The 17,026-nt window shown below is 47.7% G+C and overlaps 1 protein-coding gene across 16 annotated transcripts in view; it reads left to right on the forward strand.

Moving 5' to 3' along the window:
• TRAK1 (trafficking kinesin protein 1) overlaps positions 1-17,026 on the forward strand; it is a 119,487-nt gene that overhangs the window by 40,292 nt on the left and 62,169 nt on the right. Inside the window, exon 1 of one of the 16 annotated variants that reach the window (XM_059162321.1) lies at positions 9,991-10,309. The exons of 13 other annotated variants lie outside the window; for them this stretch is intronic. In XM_059162321.1, coding sequence (XP_059018304.1) covers positions 10,246-10,309 — 64 coding nt within the window. In that variant the 5' untranslated portion in view covers positions 9,991-10,245. Of the gene's footprint in view, positions 1-9,990; positions 10,310-17,026 lie in introns of those variants that run through there. 2 more of the 16 variants (XM_059162323.1, XM_059162325.1) reach the window with 2 other exon arrangements.

Here is a 17,026-nt window from a genome sequence, read left to right on the forward strand (position 1 = left end):
ACCAAGCCCATTCTTTCTATCATAAGATATCCTCAGTGCAGCCCAGGCCTTATTTGTGGTTTGAAAAGGTCTTATGTACTTTTGAGGTGCTTGAAATGGGCAGCATTTCCCTGCTCCCTAGGCCTGACTTGTGATCTTCTCATCTTTGACTAAATCTTTTTATTTCCAAGACTTCAGGCCGTGTAGTACTCAGAAGCACTTTGCCTGAAAACGCCGTATTTGGTCTTAAAGAAGTCTGAACATACCCTACGTGTTTTCTTACAAGACACCTGAGGAAAAATATCTGACCCTTATCTTAGCTTGGGTAGGTCGTTACGCATTAATGTTTGGAAAATGACAGTATTAGATAATGGCCTGAAGAATTGATTGAAGTGCTCAATTGTGTGTGTGTGTGTGTGTGTGTGTGTGTGTGTGTGTGTGTGTTTCAAAGTGTTATCCAGGGATCACCTTAAACTTTTCACCAAGGACCGCTTCATAAGAGAGAACAGTAATGGATGTTATCTGTAGAAGTTAGCTAGGACTGAGAGATGCAGCTAATCTGTGTGGGGGTAGGGGATGTCTATTTGAGGTTTAGGTAACCTCCCTATATGGTGAAGGTTTTCCTCTTTTGAGTGGTTCTTAGAGACCAGTTGTGAGGGACTCAACAGTCAGCCCTGTGTTAGAGGGCCTCGCCTCCCTCATCCCCCTTGCCAACTCCATGTGTGACCTTGAGCAAACCTCATAGCCTCTTAGGGACTCAGATTTTACTATCTGGAAATTAGTCAGCGTTAAACATTCTGTGGCTCTCTGAAATATGTCACTGAGAGTTTTTTACTCTTTTGTCAAAGGGATCCCAGGACAAAGTTCTTTTATTATTGTTTTTGTCTTACTGTGTTTCCTTTAAAAATATTTTTTCCATATTGTATAATAGGAATTATGAGACTTGAGACTTTAATTTTCAGTTTTAAGAAATTGTTAAAGAGAAAAAAAAAAAGGTAGTTTTTGCTCTTTTAAAATAGAAGTGCTGGGGCACCTGGGTGGCTCAGTGGGTTTAAAGCCTCTGCCTTTGGCTCAGGTCATGATCCCAGGGTCCTGGGATTGAGACCCCTGTCGGGCTCTGCTCAGCGGGGAGTCTGCTTCCTCCTCTCTCTCTGCCTGCCTCTCTGCCTACTTGTGATCTCTGTCTGTCAAATAAATAAATAGAAATCTTTAAAAAAATAATAAAATAAAAGTGCTGTTACTGCCCTCAGGTGATAGTTCTAGGGAAAATTTTTAAGAATTCTCAGAACACAGGGACACCTGGGTGGCTCAGTGGGTTGAAGCCTCTGCCTTCGGCTCAGGTCATGATCCCGGTATCCTGGGATCTAGCCCACATTGGGCTCTTTGCTCAGCAGGGAGCCTGCTTCCTCCTCCTCTCTGTGCCTACCTCTCTGCCTACTTGTGATCTCTGTCTGTCAAATAAATAAATAAAATCTTTAAAAAAAAAAAAAAAAAAGGAACTCTCAGAACACGATAGAAATACTGTCCTAATTCTCTAAGCACATTTTAAATTGCCTCGAACTTTTCTCATTAAAATTTAGATCTCTGCAAGGCTTATGTTCTGAAAGACTGCAAGCTGTTAGAAATAATTTCTGTATTCATTGAGTAAATCTCAAGGGGACAGAGCCCTTGTCTGCCTCATGTTTGCATTAAGTAAGTGTTTAATAAATGCTTCCTCAGGAAGAGAAAATGAAAAGATACATGTTTTGAGGTTCAAATTTTTCTCCTTTTTTAAAATAAAAGAAACACAAAAAACCCACATACGGCATACAGAGTTTGGTTTTGCCACCTTCCCAAGATGGCCTTCAGTCTGATTAAAATCCTAAGTGTGGCCAAAATAGAGGCACTGGGATAGGCCAAATGAAATGGATAGGTAACACCCGGTGCTGACTTCCTGAAGGGAGGGGCTTAATAGTTCTGTGAGGTGGTGACATAGGAGAAAACATGGGGGAGGGGTGCCCTCTGGGGCCCTGGGGATCCTTCTCCCCCAGGTGTTATGTGTGGTGGGGGGGTGTCGAATGAGGGGAGGAAAGACAAATTACAGGGTTGGGGTGGAGCCTGTGCTGGGGATGGGAAAGGGATCTCGTGGCCAGGAACAACTTCTTATTTCATTTGACAACCAACATGATACCAAAGTGCATACATTATAATACATTTATAAATAGTTGCCGTGAATTTCTCTCCTGTAAACGCCCACACTTTGTCTGGGTCCTTCTGCCATCCCAAGACCAGGGGCCATGTTGTTGACAGGTGAGCGTCCGATGAGCCCTGGATTGTGCCTTCTCCCTTCTCTTGCTTGCCCCTCCCACGAGTGGACTTTTCCCTGGGCCTGTTTTTGCTGCTTCTAGCTATCCAGTGGTGTGCAGGGGCAGAGATGGGAGCAGAATAGCCCTGGCTGCGTGAGCCCAGTGCACACGTGAGCCGCACCTGGTCACAGCCATCCCCACCCTGGCGTGGGCCCAGGCCCCACGGGAACTGGAGGACCTGTGTCCCGGGGCCGGTGCAGGGCAGCTGCACGCTGGCGAGCCCGATAGCACCTGCAGCTCTGGGCGCAGCATCTGGTCAAGCAGGGTGGCCAGGGACTCATCTCCGGGGGCAGTCTACCCACGTGTCCCCTAAGCTTCCTCTGGCTTCTGCCACCTGCCACCTTTTTTTTTCCCCCTCATCAAATCAGATTCCAATCTTAAGTATCTTTTCTTTTGAGACCAAAAATGCTTGGCAAGCAGTTCTGTACAGATTGACTGTTTGCCTTCCCGCGTCCCTCCGGCGCATCCAAGACAAAGTTGGAATGGGCTCAGGTGGGAAATTGACGTGACAGCTCAGCTCACACCCCCATTGGCTCCTCCTGGGGGACACACTCAGGCCAGAGAGGCTCCGAGTTGCAGCAGGAGCAGGGTGGGGGTTCGATGGAGCTTCTGGCTGCGTTTTGAAGCCTGTGGCATTGGCCATATGACTCGCTGGGTCCTGGAGTGGAATGCCCCATGCAGCCCCCCAAGGCTGTAGGAAGCAGACTGGGAACCTGAGACACATCTGAACTGTTTCTTTTCCATTTCCTTCTCGGATTTTAATAACTCCACCAAGGCAGGGCCGCACGTCGCGTCTGCAGTGCACTGTTGAGTGCCATGTCTCTGCCTTTGGATGTGTCTCTGAAAGCCAGACTCTGTTCTGCCCCAGAGAACTGGGAGGTGGCATGGGTGCCTGCTTTTCCTGTGCTTGAAATGAGGTGGAGATGGTTTGGGAGGGGGGTAGCTGACAGCAAGCTGTTTGCCAGCAGCCAGCCTTCTGCCACAGGAGCTCAGTGACTGGCAGTGGCAATGTCTTAAAGATCGGAAGGAGAGCTCCCCAGAAGCATTCTCTCTGCAGCAGGTGCAGGAAGGTCTGCTGGTGAGGCTGGGTTTCACGCAAGCTCCAGCAGCCCTGTCAGGATTGGAAGGCCAGGAAGCCCATTTTTCTGTTATTAGGCTTCTGGCCTCTTTGAGTGCAGATAGAAGGCCAGCCATGCTGTTTCCCGAGCGGAGAAAAGCCCTAGAGACTGGGATCGTGTTCCAGAGGGGATTGGGGCCGCCGAGTGGTTCTGCTTCCTAGCAGGAGGGAAGCCATCTTTCTACCCACCTGCTTGAGTAAGTGGCAGCGTGTGGCCCATGCTGATCACCGAGGAGCACGGAGGAAGGAAAGTGGCGTGTGCCATGACATCAGATATTTTGGGGGCAAACTCCTAACTGCATTCTTTGTGCTTTAAATTGTTCAGTGTTATTGTTTACTCATCTTTTAAGTGTATTGAATAACTGTTCAAAATTAGGTACACACATATGTGTATGTTCAGATGTGTATATAGAAAATCACTCATACGCATGAAGCTATTTAATTCATACGCTCACAGAACTAATCATTAGAAACTTAGAAGCTTAGAAATTCTTTTCAACATTTGAATCTGATCACAAATGGAAGCCATAGATTACTACAGACCGGATCTGTTAGATTCGCTTACATGCTCCCCTAAGCGACAACACAGGACGGGACCGTCCTCCTTGCCCGGGTGTGGCCTGTGACCACAGCATTCTGCTCTGTTTCTGTTCTCCACCTGCCTCCTTGTTCCATATCCGGTTGTCTTATTCACAGCCACCCTACTTCGAGAAGTGTTCAGGTAATGCATTATAAAAGATATTAGTGGAAGAGACAGAACAATCATACACGCCCACCCTCCTCTTCTTCAGAAGCATTAAAAATATCTTCCAATAATCTTCTCTCCTTTATACATCAGTTGCCTCGTTCACTTGATTGCCCTTTTAGTCTTGGCATTCCTTGATCATCACCACGATCTTTACAGACTCGACTTGTTCCCTCTAAATGTCACTAACTGTGTTCGGTTTTTGATGTTCAGTTTGTCACAGCTGGCCCTTGACTATCCTTTTACGCTGGCTTCTGTGCCTTATCACTCCTACCCCCAAGACCTTGTGGAGCCATCTTTGCTTTCCTCTGAGCCAGCCTTGTAGGTGGATCTTGTTTTTTTCTTGCTCAAGGCATGGAATGAGCAGCTCTCCCAAGGAACGCTGTTGACATTTCACCTAAAGCTGGACACCAGAATGTTGACGTGCTGGTTGTTGGTGCAGTAGTGTCCTTGCTGGGCCACTTCCTTGACAGATCTGGAAATAGTATTTCTTTTTAGTATCACTAAGTCCCATTGATATTTTCAATTTAATTCTTTCATGATCATTTTTTAGTTTGTTCTTAAAAGGAAATAGGACTTCACAATTTTTAAAAAAGATTTATTTGAGAGAGAGAAAGCAAGCATGAGTGGGAGGGGCAGAGGGATGGGGGTGGAGAATCTCCAGCAGACCCCCTGCTGAGAGGGGAGCCTCCCAGGGGCTTGATCTCACAACCTGAGCCAAATGCAAGAGTGGGACGCTTAACCCACTGAGCCACCCAGGTACCCCCACAATTTGTTTTTGCTGTGAAATGCCAACTTGAGTTTTTATCTTTGTCTCCCCCCGCCTTTCACAGTTCATTTGCAAATAATCCTTAGATGTTTTCTTAGTTATCGTGGGAAGACGGTAGAGGTGGACCATGCCCAGTTTAAATCTACGTGCTCTAATTGCTGAGTGATCTTGGACAAGTGAGTTAAATTCTCTGGGTCCCCTGGCCTCCTCTGCACAGCGAGCAGGCTGGTAATTAGATAGCAGGGTCTGAGGAAGGAGTGAGCTAGGAAGTGCTGGCCACCTGGTGTGCAGCCTGCGTGCCCTAAATGGTATTGGGTGATGAGGGTGAGTGAGAGGTGGCTTCTCTGAGGCTCTCTGGGGACCTGTCCCTGATCCTCATTCCCCCAGGGTGGGGCCGTGATGGGAGCATTCTGGGGTTGGGGGGTTGCTGTGGAGGAACTTGCTTTTTCAGCTGCAGGAAGTGGGGGGATGGTGGGGAAGGAAGGGAAGGAAGACTGGGACCCTCCGGGCCATGGGACTCTTGGAGGAGAATGTGGATTTGAAGGCAGGTACAGCCGGATCTCAACCTCAGCACCATTTCCAGAGCTGCAGATGGACTGCTTTATCCTTCTGAGCCTATAAAATGGGAGTGTCGGTGTAGATGTTCCTCTGAATCTTGCTTAGGAGCCCATGGAAGTCACCCACAAGTGATGCTATTTCCTTTGTGCTTGTTGCTGCACACTTTGTTTTCTTTCCCATTTTTGTAAGACGTGAATTTGTTATGCAGAGTTTTTGCACGCGGTGTAAGTCGTGTTCAGGAGTATGTTACTGTTCAGAAATGCGTCCTCTGTCCTGCCCCCCGCCTATTACTGTGAACTCAGTGCCTTTTCATTAATTATGCGGGGACAAGCCAAGACAAGACGGTTCTACCTCATTTCCCTAATTATAGCTTAGAAAATTATACTGTCTTTCTAGTTGCCTATACTGCCTTACTTACGTTTTTAAAAAATTTGAGTGATGAAGATGATCAGAAAGTAGTATTTATTGCAAACTCACTTTGTCCCAGGCACTGTGCTGAGTGTTCTACCATGCATTAATTAATTAATTAAAACCTCGCCTTGTCTCTGAGATAGGTGTTACAATCCCCTTGTGTAGCAGTTAAGGCTCAGGTGTCTAAGAAGGTCACAGCGATGGTGGGTGAGGAGCCTGGACCACACCTCAGGCCATCTTACACCAAAGCCCACGCTCTTTTTTTTTTTTTTTTTAAGATTTTTATTTATTTATTTATTTGACAGAGAGAGAGATCACAAGTAGGCAGAGAGGCAGGCAGAGAGAGAGGAAGGGAAGCAGGCCCCCTGCTGAGCAGAGAGCCCGATGTGGGACTCGATCCCAGGACTCCGAGATCATGACCTGAGCCGAAGGCAGTGGCTTAACACACTGAGCCAACCAGGGGCCCCAAAGCCCACGCTCTTAACTGTGAAATTAAACTGCCTGTTAGTCTGTCTCTCGTCTGACTGTATGTCCATCCGTCCATCCATCCATCCATCATTTTTTGCCTTTATGATGATACTGATAAAGTATTTTTAAGAATTCATAGTGCGGGAAGGGAAATGTGCATGCCTTTGTCTCTCCCCTTATTTGACTTTCTGTGATGCTTTACAGAGTTTGCGTGTCCTGTTCACTTATTTCATCTGCATTTTGCAGATTCGTATTGGACCCTTTCCCCCAGACATAGTGGATTGAACCTGTTGAGCATGCTGATATTTGAGGAATCTGTTAATTGTTGACCGGAGGCCTAGAATCATCTTTTTAGAAACACCGTAAGGAACTTTATTTATTTATTTATTTTTAGATTTTATTTATTTGAGAGACAGAGAGAGGGCACAAGTAGGGGGAGTAGCAAGCAGAGGGGAAGCAGGCTCTCGGTTGAGCAGGGAGCCTGATGTGGGGCTTGATCCCTGGCCGTGGGATCCTGACCTGAGCAGACGCTTAACCTACCGAGCCACCTAGGCGCCCCCAACTCAAGGTTTTAAACAAAACCTTGGAAAACCTTGGGGCACAGCCTCTGCTCATGTCTCACATGGGGGTCTGCTGTGGGGCTGTTGAGAGGTGCTGTCCTTGCCAGGGAGAGACATGATAGAGGACCAGAGGGAGAGATATGTTCAGATAATGGGGACAGCTATAGCGACAATTAAAATCATTGGCTGCTGACTTTAAATAGGCAGATGTCCTAGAAAATCTTAAATGTGTACCTAAGCAGGGGTCAGGGAGAGGGAAGGACAGGGATTCAAGTGAGTGAGTGAGGTGATGGGGTCTGATTTCTATGTTGCCCAGGAAGAATTTGGAATTCGGTAGGGAGGGGCACAGTTCCTCCAGGGTATAAGTGACAGCTGGGGAACAGCATAACCAGAGACAGTACCATTCCCTGGCACTGTGTATCTTCCAAACTTTACCAAAAGCCTGTTTACATCCTGAGCCAAGATTCATCACCAGCTGCCTTTAGCTTTCCTTTCCCCTTCTGAGAGTTGAGGAGGTTCTGCTATTTGATGTTGTTGAAGAGGCAGGAACCCCGCTTTCCACACGGGACAGGATATGCTCTCCCAGTGTGCAGGCCGGGCCAAGTGGGCTCAGTTGGCCACCCAGCAAGTGGGAAGATCTGCTTGTAGCATCTTGTGCTGGTGGGCAAGCACAGCCTGGTAAAAAAGCACATGGCCCTTGAGTACAGAGAGGGTACCTGGAGCTGGGAGAAGCTTTTGGAACTTACACAGGGGACAGGAAGCCAGCTCTGGGGACCTCACAGCACAGCATTAGAGGTGCATTTGCTTCCCATGATTTAGGAAGGTTGAGATAGGTCTATACTTAGTACAGATTCTGCCCAAGAGTCCATACATAGGGTTTGTAATTATGTGTGTGTATGCGTGTATATAAACATGTGTGTGTGCACGCATATCTACACAGTTTTTTCTTAAAAATTTTTTAATTCAAATGCAGACACACACACACACACACACACACTGTGTATGTTACCCTTCCTGATCTATCCGTCCTACTGACCTACCTCACTGTTGCAACTGTGGCCAGTGGACCAGCAGCACTGCTGTCCCATGGGAACTCGTCAGAGATGCAGAGTCTTGGGCCTGCTGCATACCTGCAGTGTCCAGATCTGCATTTCAGCAACAGCTCCTGGTACTTCATGGGCATGTTAACTCCTGGAAGCCCCGCCCTAGAGGGATGCTTCCGTGGTTGTGAACTGAGGCATCATATGCCACTGGAAGAATGAAGGGAAACGGTCCTTGTTCGGTCACCATAGAAGGAAAGGAGCATGCTTTCCCTATGGTGGAAAAGAGACCTTCTCGTATTACTAGCTTACAAGTTACATGGTCTTGAGTAGAAAATTAAGAGGAGAAACCCATCAGAGCCCACGCGGCTGCTGTTGATGCCAGTACATGGTTACGGCATCCAGCCAGCAGGCTGGTGAGGTTTGGTAGGGAGTTCTGTTTTCGGGCTTTGGTTTCTGAGGGAGATTTTTGTTCCCAGAGGACATTTGGCAGTGTCCTTACATCAAGGAGAGAGAGGGGGTGGTGCTCCTGTGATCTAAGTGGTAGAGACAGGGGCACTGCTAAGCACCCTGCAATGCCCAGACAGCCCCCAGCAGCCACCTTAAGTGTCAGTTGATTTGACCTTAAATGTCAGTAGCACTGAGCTTGAGAAACCCTGGTTCAAGGGATGAAGCTAACCTATAGTTAGTCCAAAATCTATCTATTACTCATTTATTTTTTTTTTATTTTTTTTATTTTTTAAAGATTTTTTTTTATTTATTTATCTGACAGACAGAGATCACAAGTAGGCAGAGAGGCAGGCAGAGAGAGAGGAGGAAGCAGGCTCCCCGCTGAGCAGAGAGCCCGATGTGGGGCTCGATCCCAGGACCCTGGGATCATGACCTGAGCCGAAGGCAGCGGCTTTAACCCACTGAGCCACCCAGGCGCCCCTATCTATTACTCATTTAATTGTGATATTTAAAACATGCCAAACACTAATCAACGGTGACTCCATTTTTTTTCTTTACGAAATAATACATTACAGATGCATTTATAAGGACGGTTGCAAAAGCCCATTCCCTCCCTCCCTAGAGGCAACCACACCATTTTGCAGGTGGGCTCTTGCCTTCTGTTGTTTGTATTTGGATCACACATGTGAGTGCCAGTGAAACAGTCTCTTGCATTGCCTGGGCCCCTTTGTGATGGCGTTCTCCCCCGTTTGTATGTTGCAAGCTGTTTTCCCAGAAGTTTGAGCAAAGGCATGAGCAGCAGAGCAGAACTGCATCTCAATGAAAGCATTTCTATTTTCTTTTTCTTTTCTTTTCTTTTCTTTTTTTTTTAAGATTTTATTTGTTTATTTGACAGATCACAAGTAGTCAGGCAGGCAGAGAGAGGGGGGTAAGCAGGCTCCCTGCTGGGATAGAGCCTGATGCAGGACTCTATCCCAGGACCCTGAGACCACGACCTGAGCCAAAGGCAGAGCCACCCAGGTACCCTAGCATTTCCATTTTCTGAGTGATTTACCTTTCCTTTAGGTGGTGGTCAAAAATGTTCAGAAAAGGTGTTTCACGTATTAAATCAGGTTGACCAAGGAAAACCAAAAGTAATGGTTACAGATTTTAGAACGTGGCATTTTTTTGAAATGCAGACTTTATAGTGGCTCAGAATTGAGCAGATGTTCTTGTCTTTACATTTGTTGGAAGTGATGATGGTGGCAAGGCCCCCAGCTCCCACCTGCCCGCACCCCCCTTTCTCCTTGTGTGGCACCTCCCCGCCCCTGCTCCCAGCATCCTTGGAAGACATTTCCTCCATCTTGGCATCATTTTTCAGAGCCGGCCAGTTTCTATGGCAACTGTAAGATTGAAAGATGATCAGCGAGCGGGAGACGAAGTGGGAGGCAAGGCTGGAGTGAGACCTCCGGCTGGTGGTGTGTGTCCCTGACGTCATCCTCCTCGCGTCTGGATAGGGCGATAACGGATACTCCCATTCAGGGCTGCTGGCCACTGCCGCTTTATTAGCAGGGCTGCTGGGGGGCTCGGCAAATTGCTTCTCTTTCTGCCCCCTCCTGTCCTTGCCCCTCCAGAATTCTGCTTCTCACGGCCTCTTTTTCTGTTTCGGCGGCAGACTGTCATTAAGAATGCACGGCTTAATCCCGGTGTGTTTCAGGACGCTCTTCTGCCCAGTGTTCTGGAAGGGCAGGGAGGCATGGCAGTGTTTTACTTGATGTTGATGGTGCTGTGAAGTCTGTTCTTTCCTCTGCGAGAATACTGACTATGCAGAAATTTATTGAAGCGGATTATTATGAACTAGACTGGTATTATGAAGAATGCTCGGACGGTAATTATGGCCCCCCGCGAAACAGAGCAGGAATGTGTAGGAGCATTGTCTCCCTCTGGGGTGGGGTGGTGATCTTGAAACCTTTGCTGGGGACACGGGCAGGAGGTGGTGGGGGGTGCTGGAACCTGCATGACCGCAGGTGTGCATGACCCTGCCGGTTTGGAAAGCAGGGTGGGTGAGATGGCAGCTGGGCAGGGCTCAGGAGGACCCTTCTGTGCTTAGTCGGTCTTTGCTCAGAAGGGCAGATGGTGTGTGCCTGGTTTGTGAGCGTTGTACTTCTCTTGGATTGAATTCGCTCTGGGGTGAGACGTGAGTTTGATGTTGACGTGCGCATGCATGCACACACGTGTGTATATGTGCGTGTGCACGCGTGTGCAAGGAGAGATGTGTTCAGTGACCTCTGTGCTGTTGGCGGGGCTGGGAGTAGTGGATTGAGGAGGCGGCTCTCTGGACTGTTGGCAGCAGGCCTGGAAGAGTCCTCCCTTTCCCAAGCCCAGACCGAGCCCTGACCGGAGGTGGGCCCTGGGGAGGCTGGAGAAGATGCAGAAGCAGCTTCTTACCCGGCAGGCAATTCAAATGCATTTTGCTTGTGGGATCCCGGCGATCTGTGGGGGTGGGGAGACATTGGGAGGGGCTGGAGAGACTGTCTCCTTCTGTCACAGGCCGCGTTTGTGCAGGGAGGGTGTGGCACATTCCAGAGGAGACTGGGTGGAGTTTGTGTGGCCAGAGAGGCCTTGGGAGGTTTCTGGTACCCGGAAATTAGCACTGAGATGCATTCTCAGGGAGGCCACAGGAGAGGGCCCTTAGGCTCCTGTGGTGCTGGGTCCTAGAACCTTGTAGGACACAGTGGATCTGTCTTGTTTAATTTCTTCTTCAAAATGACCCTCAAATCACATGTCTTTCGCATGCCCCCCTCATCCCCCATACATGAAAAGAATACAATTAATATGTACAGTCTGAGGGTCTGGTCCCTAGTGGTACCATGTTCCCAGTGCCTCAGGAGCCATTAGTAGGTGAGGTAGCTGTTTCTTAATTGAATTGGGAGTTTCAGACCGCTCTGACCATGACCACGTTGGATGAATCTGAATGATGTAGCGGGCCGGGAGCTGGCCTCGTCAATGAGCTGAGGAACTGCATAATTATCTCCTGTCTGCTGATTGCTGCCTTGACCAACAGCTACGGGAGAGGGACGGGAGAGGCTTCCTCCAGGAGGGAGGGTGGGTATGTAATTGCGCTGAGAAACTTCCCCAGTTGAGCCCCACTGTCCCCCAGCGTTAGGTGAGGACAGCGTGGTGTGGAGTCCCTGTGTGGTTTTTAAATATCCTGAGTAATGGTGGTGGTGGGCTGCTCCGAGAGTCTTCTGGGGAGAAGATGACTGGGTCCTTTTTGCTGTTTGGATGTGTTATTTTTGATGCAAGTTCCCATCCTCTTACCTCACTCCAAGAGGCGATGATAGGGATGCTTCTTTTCAGAACTGTCACTGAACTCTTTAGAGTTTCCGTGGTGATTTGGGACTCAACTGAGTGAGCTCTCCCTAACTTTTTTAGAGTGTGGACCTCAGTGGATCCCTGGAATGGGGAGTGTGAGTTCTGGCAGAATGCCTGTCCCACACTGTGGCTGAGTTGGGGCATGGCCATGGCTCCCACGGATCCCTCCTAGAAGTGGAGGAGGAAGGTGTTTCATACTGTCTTGACCCAGTTGCTACAGCATCCAGCTCTCTTTACACCCTGGTCCTTGGGAATAAAGCCAGTCGCTTGTGGTAGTTAGTCTGAGGACTGAGAGGAGGCAGGCTGACTCTTATCTGGGTGTTTGTCAGAAGGATTTTCTTACCCAGCCATTTCTCAGTGGAGTCTTTTGGCCCGGAGGCAGCCAGATCTCTCTTCTTCCAACTGAAAGGAAAATGGAAGGAGAGGCTACTCATCGGTCCAAGGGTAAAGCAGTGTTGCTCGCAGTTACTGTCTGAGTGTGTATTGAGCAAAAATACTTGCCTTTACTCGCCATTCCGGTTTGGATAAAGGGGAGAGGGCCTTTGGGACAGAATCTACTGGGACAACCAGCATTTGCGTAATCCCATTTTTAAAATAGTCAGCAAAACAGGGAATACAAGGGACAGAAACCCAGAAATCATCGAGTTTAGGAAAGCCAGGGGATTGGGATTTCAAGTAAATGCTAATTTTACAGTTAACTCCTTTACTCATTTCTCCCTAGTTGGGTTCTTACCTGGCCTCGGCAACTGGTCTGGAAATGCATTTTGCCTTTGTTTATATATGCATCTTTTAAATTGCAAACAAAATAGCCTTTTCATCTCCCAGTCCTCCCCTGCTGGGCAGTGGCGTGCGGGGGGGGGGGGGGGGGGGCAGGTAGGAGTAGACACCTCACATGGCTTGTCTCTCTTATCATTTGGCATTTGAATCATTAATGAGGGGAACTTCCAGGGAACTTTCCATATTAATAACAAAAGAGGAGTCAAATGTTTTGAGAAAGATGCAAAATCATCATGTATGTCAGCGTTACTGACTCACACTCGCATTGGAGGGTTAGCACTGGAAAGTAATGTGTATATATATATATATGGGTGGGAGTGTGGACCGTAGGACAGTTAGTACCCCTCTCTGCCTTCGGCTCTGGCCAGAATCCCAGTGTCCTGGGATCGAGCCCCACATCGGGCTGTCTGCTCCGCAGAAAGCCTGCTTCCTCCTCTCTCTCTCTCTGCCTGCCTCTCTACCTACTTGTGATCCCTGTCTGTCAAATAAATGAATAAAATCTTTAAAAAACAAATTGGAATAAAAAATAGCTGCTAATCTCTTTTCCCTCTGAGGTTTAGGAGAGCTTTATTTGGTGTCGAATGCCGTATCCTTCCCCTGTTTTGGTCTCAGTTACGGATTCTCACATACCACCTTCCCCACCCGCCCCAACCAAAAACAGTGAGACCCCAGAGGGCATAACAAGGGGCATGGGGTAGGGGCTTAGAATAATAAGAAATTGGAGAGGTTGGTTGCCCAGCATCTTGAAGTCATTTCTAGAGATTCGAAACAACCAGCCCTCAACAGTATAGCATCTCCTTCGTGGAATTCGGGCAGATAAATGAGGGCCTACGGTTTTAAACTGCAGTGTCAGACAGCCCCAGCTAGCCACGATGGATGTGTCCCTCATCTAAAGCCTGCCAGATGATGAAAATCACCCACATATTTAAAAAGAAGATTCTCAGATTGACTCCAGATCCAGAGAGGTCCTGAGAAATCTGAATTTTTAGCACGTGCTTTAGGTGATTCTTTATATCGGGTGTGTTTGGGAAACTGTCCCAATGTCCGTGGAGACCAACCCCAGGCTCTGGAAAGTAATTCTTTAGATCTGTCACAGAATCCTATGTTGTTTCTTGGCTACACTGGTCACTTTTTTTTTTTTTTTAAAGTATGTTTTTAGAAACAGGCCTTTTTAATATTTAAAAACGTCTCGGGTTCAAGTGTGTGTCTTTATTTATTTATTAAAGATTTTATTATTTATTTGACAGAGATCACAGGTAGGCAGAGAGGCAGGCTGAGAGAAAGGAGGAAATAGGATCCCTGCTGAGCAGAGAGCCCGTGCAAGGCAGAAGCTTTAACCCACTGAGATACCCAGGCGCCCCAAGTGTGTGTCTTTAATGTACATGAGCAATGACTGTACAAGTACAGAGATTGCCAGAAAGTGCACTGGCCTGGAGTTTTCTGTCTGAGGCCCGTTTAGCACTCTGTATGTCTGTGTGGTTTGGTCACATCTTGGGACCTCTGAGTCCCTGTCAGCTCAGATGCCCCATCTGAAAGGTGGGGATAGCCACACTGACCAAAGCCTTAGTGAAGAGTAGTTGAGCCATAGTGAAGAGAGTCAGCCACACTGACCAGAGCCACAGCTGAGCCTTGAACAACGTGGGATTTGGGGTACTGACCCCCATACAATAAAAAAATCTGTGTAGAACTTTTGACTCCCTCAAAACTTAACTGCTATTAGCTATTGCAAATAACATAGTCAGTTGACACGTACCTGTATGATATACACGTGTTTGTCTGTCCATTGCAGTAATCTTAGAATCAAGTAAGCTAGAGAAAAGAAAATGTTATTAAGAAAATCATAAGCAAGAGAAAATATACATACAGTACGTGCTGCATTTATTGAAAAAAATCCACATATCAGTGGACCCACCCACTTCAAACCCATGTTGTTCAAGGGTCAACTGTAAAAAGCTTCTGTAAATAGTGATGTGCTAGGTCAGTGCTTAATTTTATTTTCTCAGAAATAGCCTAATTAGTACGTTAAAAAAAAAAAAAAATCCCTTTCGGGGGCGCCTGGGTGGCTCAGTGGGTTAAGCCTCTGCCTTCGGCTCAGGTCATAGGTCATGATCTCAGGATCCTGGGATTGAGCTCCACATCAGGCTCTCTGCTCAGCAGGGAGCCTGCTCCCCCCCCTCCCCCGCCTGCCTCTCTGTCTACTTGTGATCTCTCTCTCTGTGTCAAATAAATTAAAAAATCTAAAATAAATAAATAAAATCCTTTTCAGAAGGGGAGTGGCATATTGAACAGGGTATAGTATCTTTCTTTCTTTTTTTTTTTTTAAGATTTTATTTATTTGAAAGAGAGAGAGTCAGTGTGATAAAGGGGATGGTCAGAGGGAGAAGCAGATGTCCCGCTGAATAGGGAGCCGATGAGGGCTCCAGGGCTCGATCCCAGGACTCTGGCATCATGACCTGAACAGAAGGCAGATGCTTCGCCGCTTGAGCCACCCAGGTGCCCCAAAGTGTAGTATCTTTACCACCTGTTTCTTGCTAGTCTCTCTTGTACCCGTGCACCCTCATTGCCAGCTGTACGACATTGTAGTTGTGAGTGTCGGGGTTGGGGGTGGTTTCGCTCATGCTGTCTTATCACAGCGAAGCTCCGGTGGATGACTAAAGACATTGTTCCTTGGGCTTCTTACTCCATAGTGAAAAGTTGGTGACACTACATGGGAGCCATCATGGGGGCTCTGTTCCTCGCTTAACTGCAGTGACCTCTACAATGCCACCCCAAGGTCGGGGGTGGTAGCTTGTTTGGGAGTAAAGTTTTGTTAGAGGTATTGCAAGCATTCATTGGAAAACTGTTCCTAGGTTTCGAGATGATTTTCTAAAGTTCCTGCGCTTTGTGTCAAACAACGCAAACAGGCCCACATGTGTTCATCTTTTGCTTATTGTGGGATGAACCTTTGGGAGTGGGTGATGGTTTTTCCCTTTCCAGACATAGCACCCTTCTGAATGGCTGTAAAAGTGAGTTTAAAAAAAAAAAAAAGAATTAAGTACAAATGCATAAAGTAACTGCTCGATCTTATCACTGGCTTTGGGAAAGTAGTGGTGATGTCCTCCCTCAGATGTCCATGCAAGCCCAGAGCCCAGGTTTTGAGCATGACGTTTCTCTTATTTTTTTTTTTTAATGGCATAGCAAGGTCCTTGGACTATGACCCTCAATAATGGGGGCTCTGCTCCAGTGGACCAAGAAGTTGGAGGTGGGGTGCTTGGAGCACTGAGAGAAGTCTGCCTGGTGGATGGTATGGGAGGAGAGGACAGAAGAACACTCGCGGCAAGGGGGTGCAGTGGGGTCAAGGTGGGCAGGGGGCTGTCGGCGAGGCACAGACCATGGAGGTCAGAAGGTGTACAGCTCACATCTTGAAAGGAAGGGGCACCCTCTGGAAGGAAGCTGCCCGGTGGGACTTGGGACAGTGGAAACGTTCTGTGCGTGTCTTCCAGGATGGTAGGCTAGCCACCTGTGGCTCTGGAGCACCAGAAATGTGGCTAGCAGGACTTGGATTTTGGATTTTATTTAATTTTAATCAATTTAAATTTGAATGTAAATGGCCCCAGTGGCTTGTGGCCTCTCTTGGGACAGTGCATGGTAGAGCTTTGGGACAGTGATGTCTCTGATGGTATGTTGAGTGGATCTGGAGAGAGACCCTCCCAGAAGGAAGCCCTCTACCTTCCTGTCCAGTGTTCCCAGCCACCGTCCGGAGTTCAGTCCTGCCCCTCTCCTCCGGGGCCCCAGTGTCAGGTCCTTGCCTTTAGGACGCACACACCCTTGCTACTTGATTCTTTCTGGGGCCAAGCTCCATGTGGAGGTCTGTCTAGGATCTCCCACTTGGCACAGGGATTGCTGGGCTTTCTTGTTTGGGTTTTTGAAGAAATTACTCCGTCAGAGAAGTTCTTGGGTCCATCTCTGCCTTTAATCTTGAAATGTATGCAGGTGTGGTTCAGGTTTGAGAACTCCTTGGCATCCCTGGTGGGGGCGGGGTGGGGGAGGAAGGGGAGGAGAGATTTGCTGTGGGAGGCAGGGAATATCCTGAAGGACTAAATCCAGAAATACGGGGTGACACAAAGAGTCTGGTTTTGTGTTCAAAATGCTGTGTCCTCAGTGTTTATTATGTAATATATATAGACTTGGACATCTTTTGTTAAAGATAGCCTAGATTTGAGTTAAAGGCTGAGTTAGAAACAACTTGGTGATGAGTCATCCCTGAGAGTATTTTCAAACACATGAGATCAGCTTTTGTTGTCATTTGTACACACCGTGGCCCAGTACAGTATCCTACACATCTTACAGTCAGTCTGATATTTGCTGAATGAATAATGCGCAAGGTGGAGATCCTCCTTCCCTTTCTCCCTCAACAGGGCTTCAGACTCACTGTCATTTGAATTGAATTAAGCCCAATTTGATGCCATTTATT

Source organism: Mustela lutreola, chromosome 2 (genome assembly GCF_030435805.1).
Source record: "Mustela lutreola isolate mMusLut2 chromosome 2, mMusLut2.pri, whole genome shotgun sequence".
NCBI lineage: Eukaryota > Metazoa > Chordata > Mammalia > Carnivora > Mustelidae > Mustela > Mustela lutreola.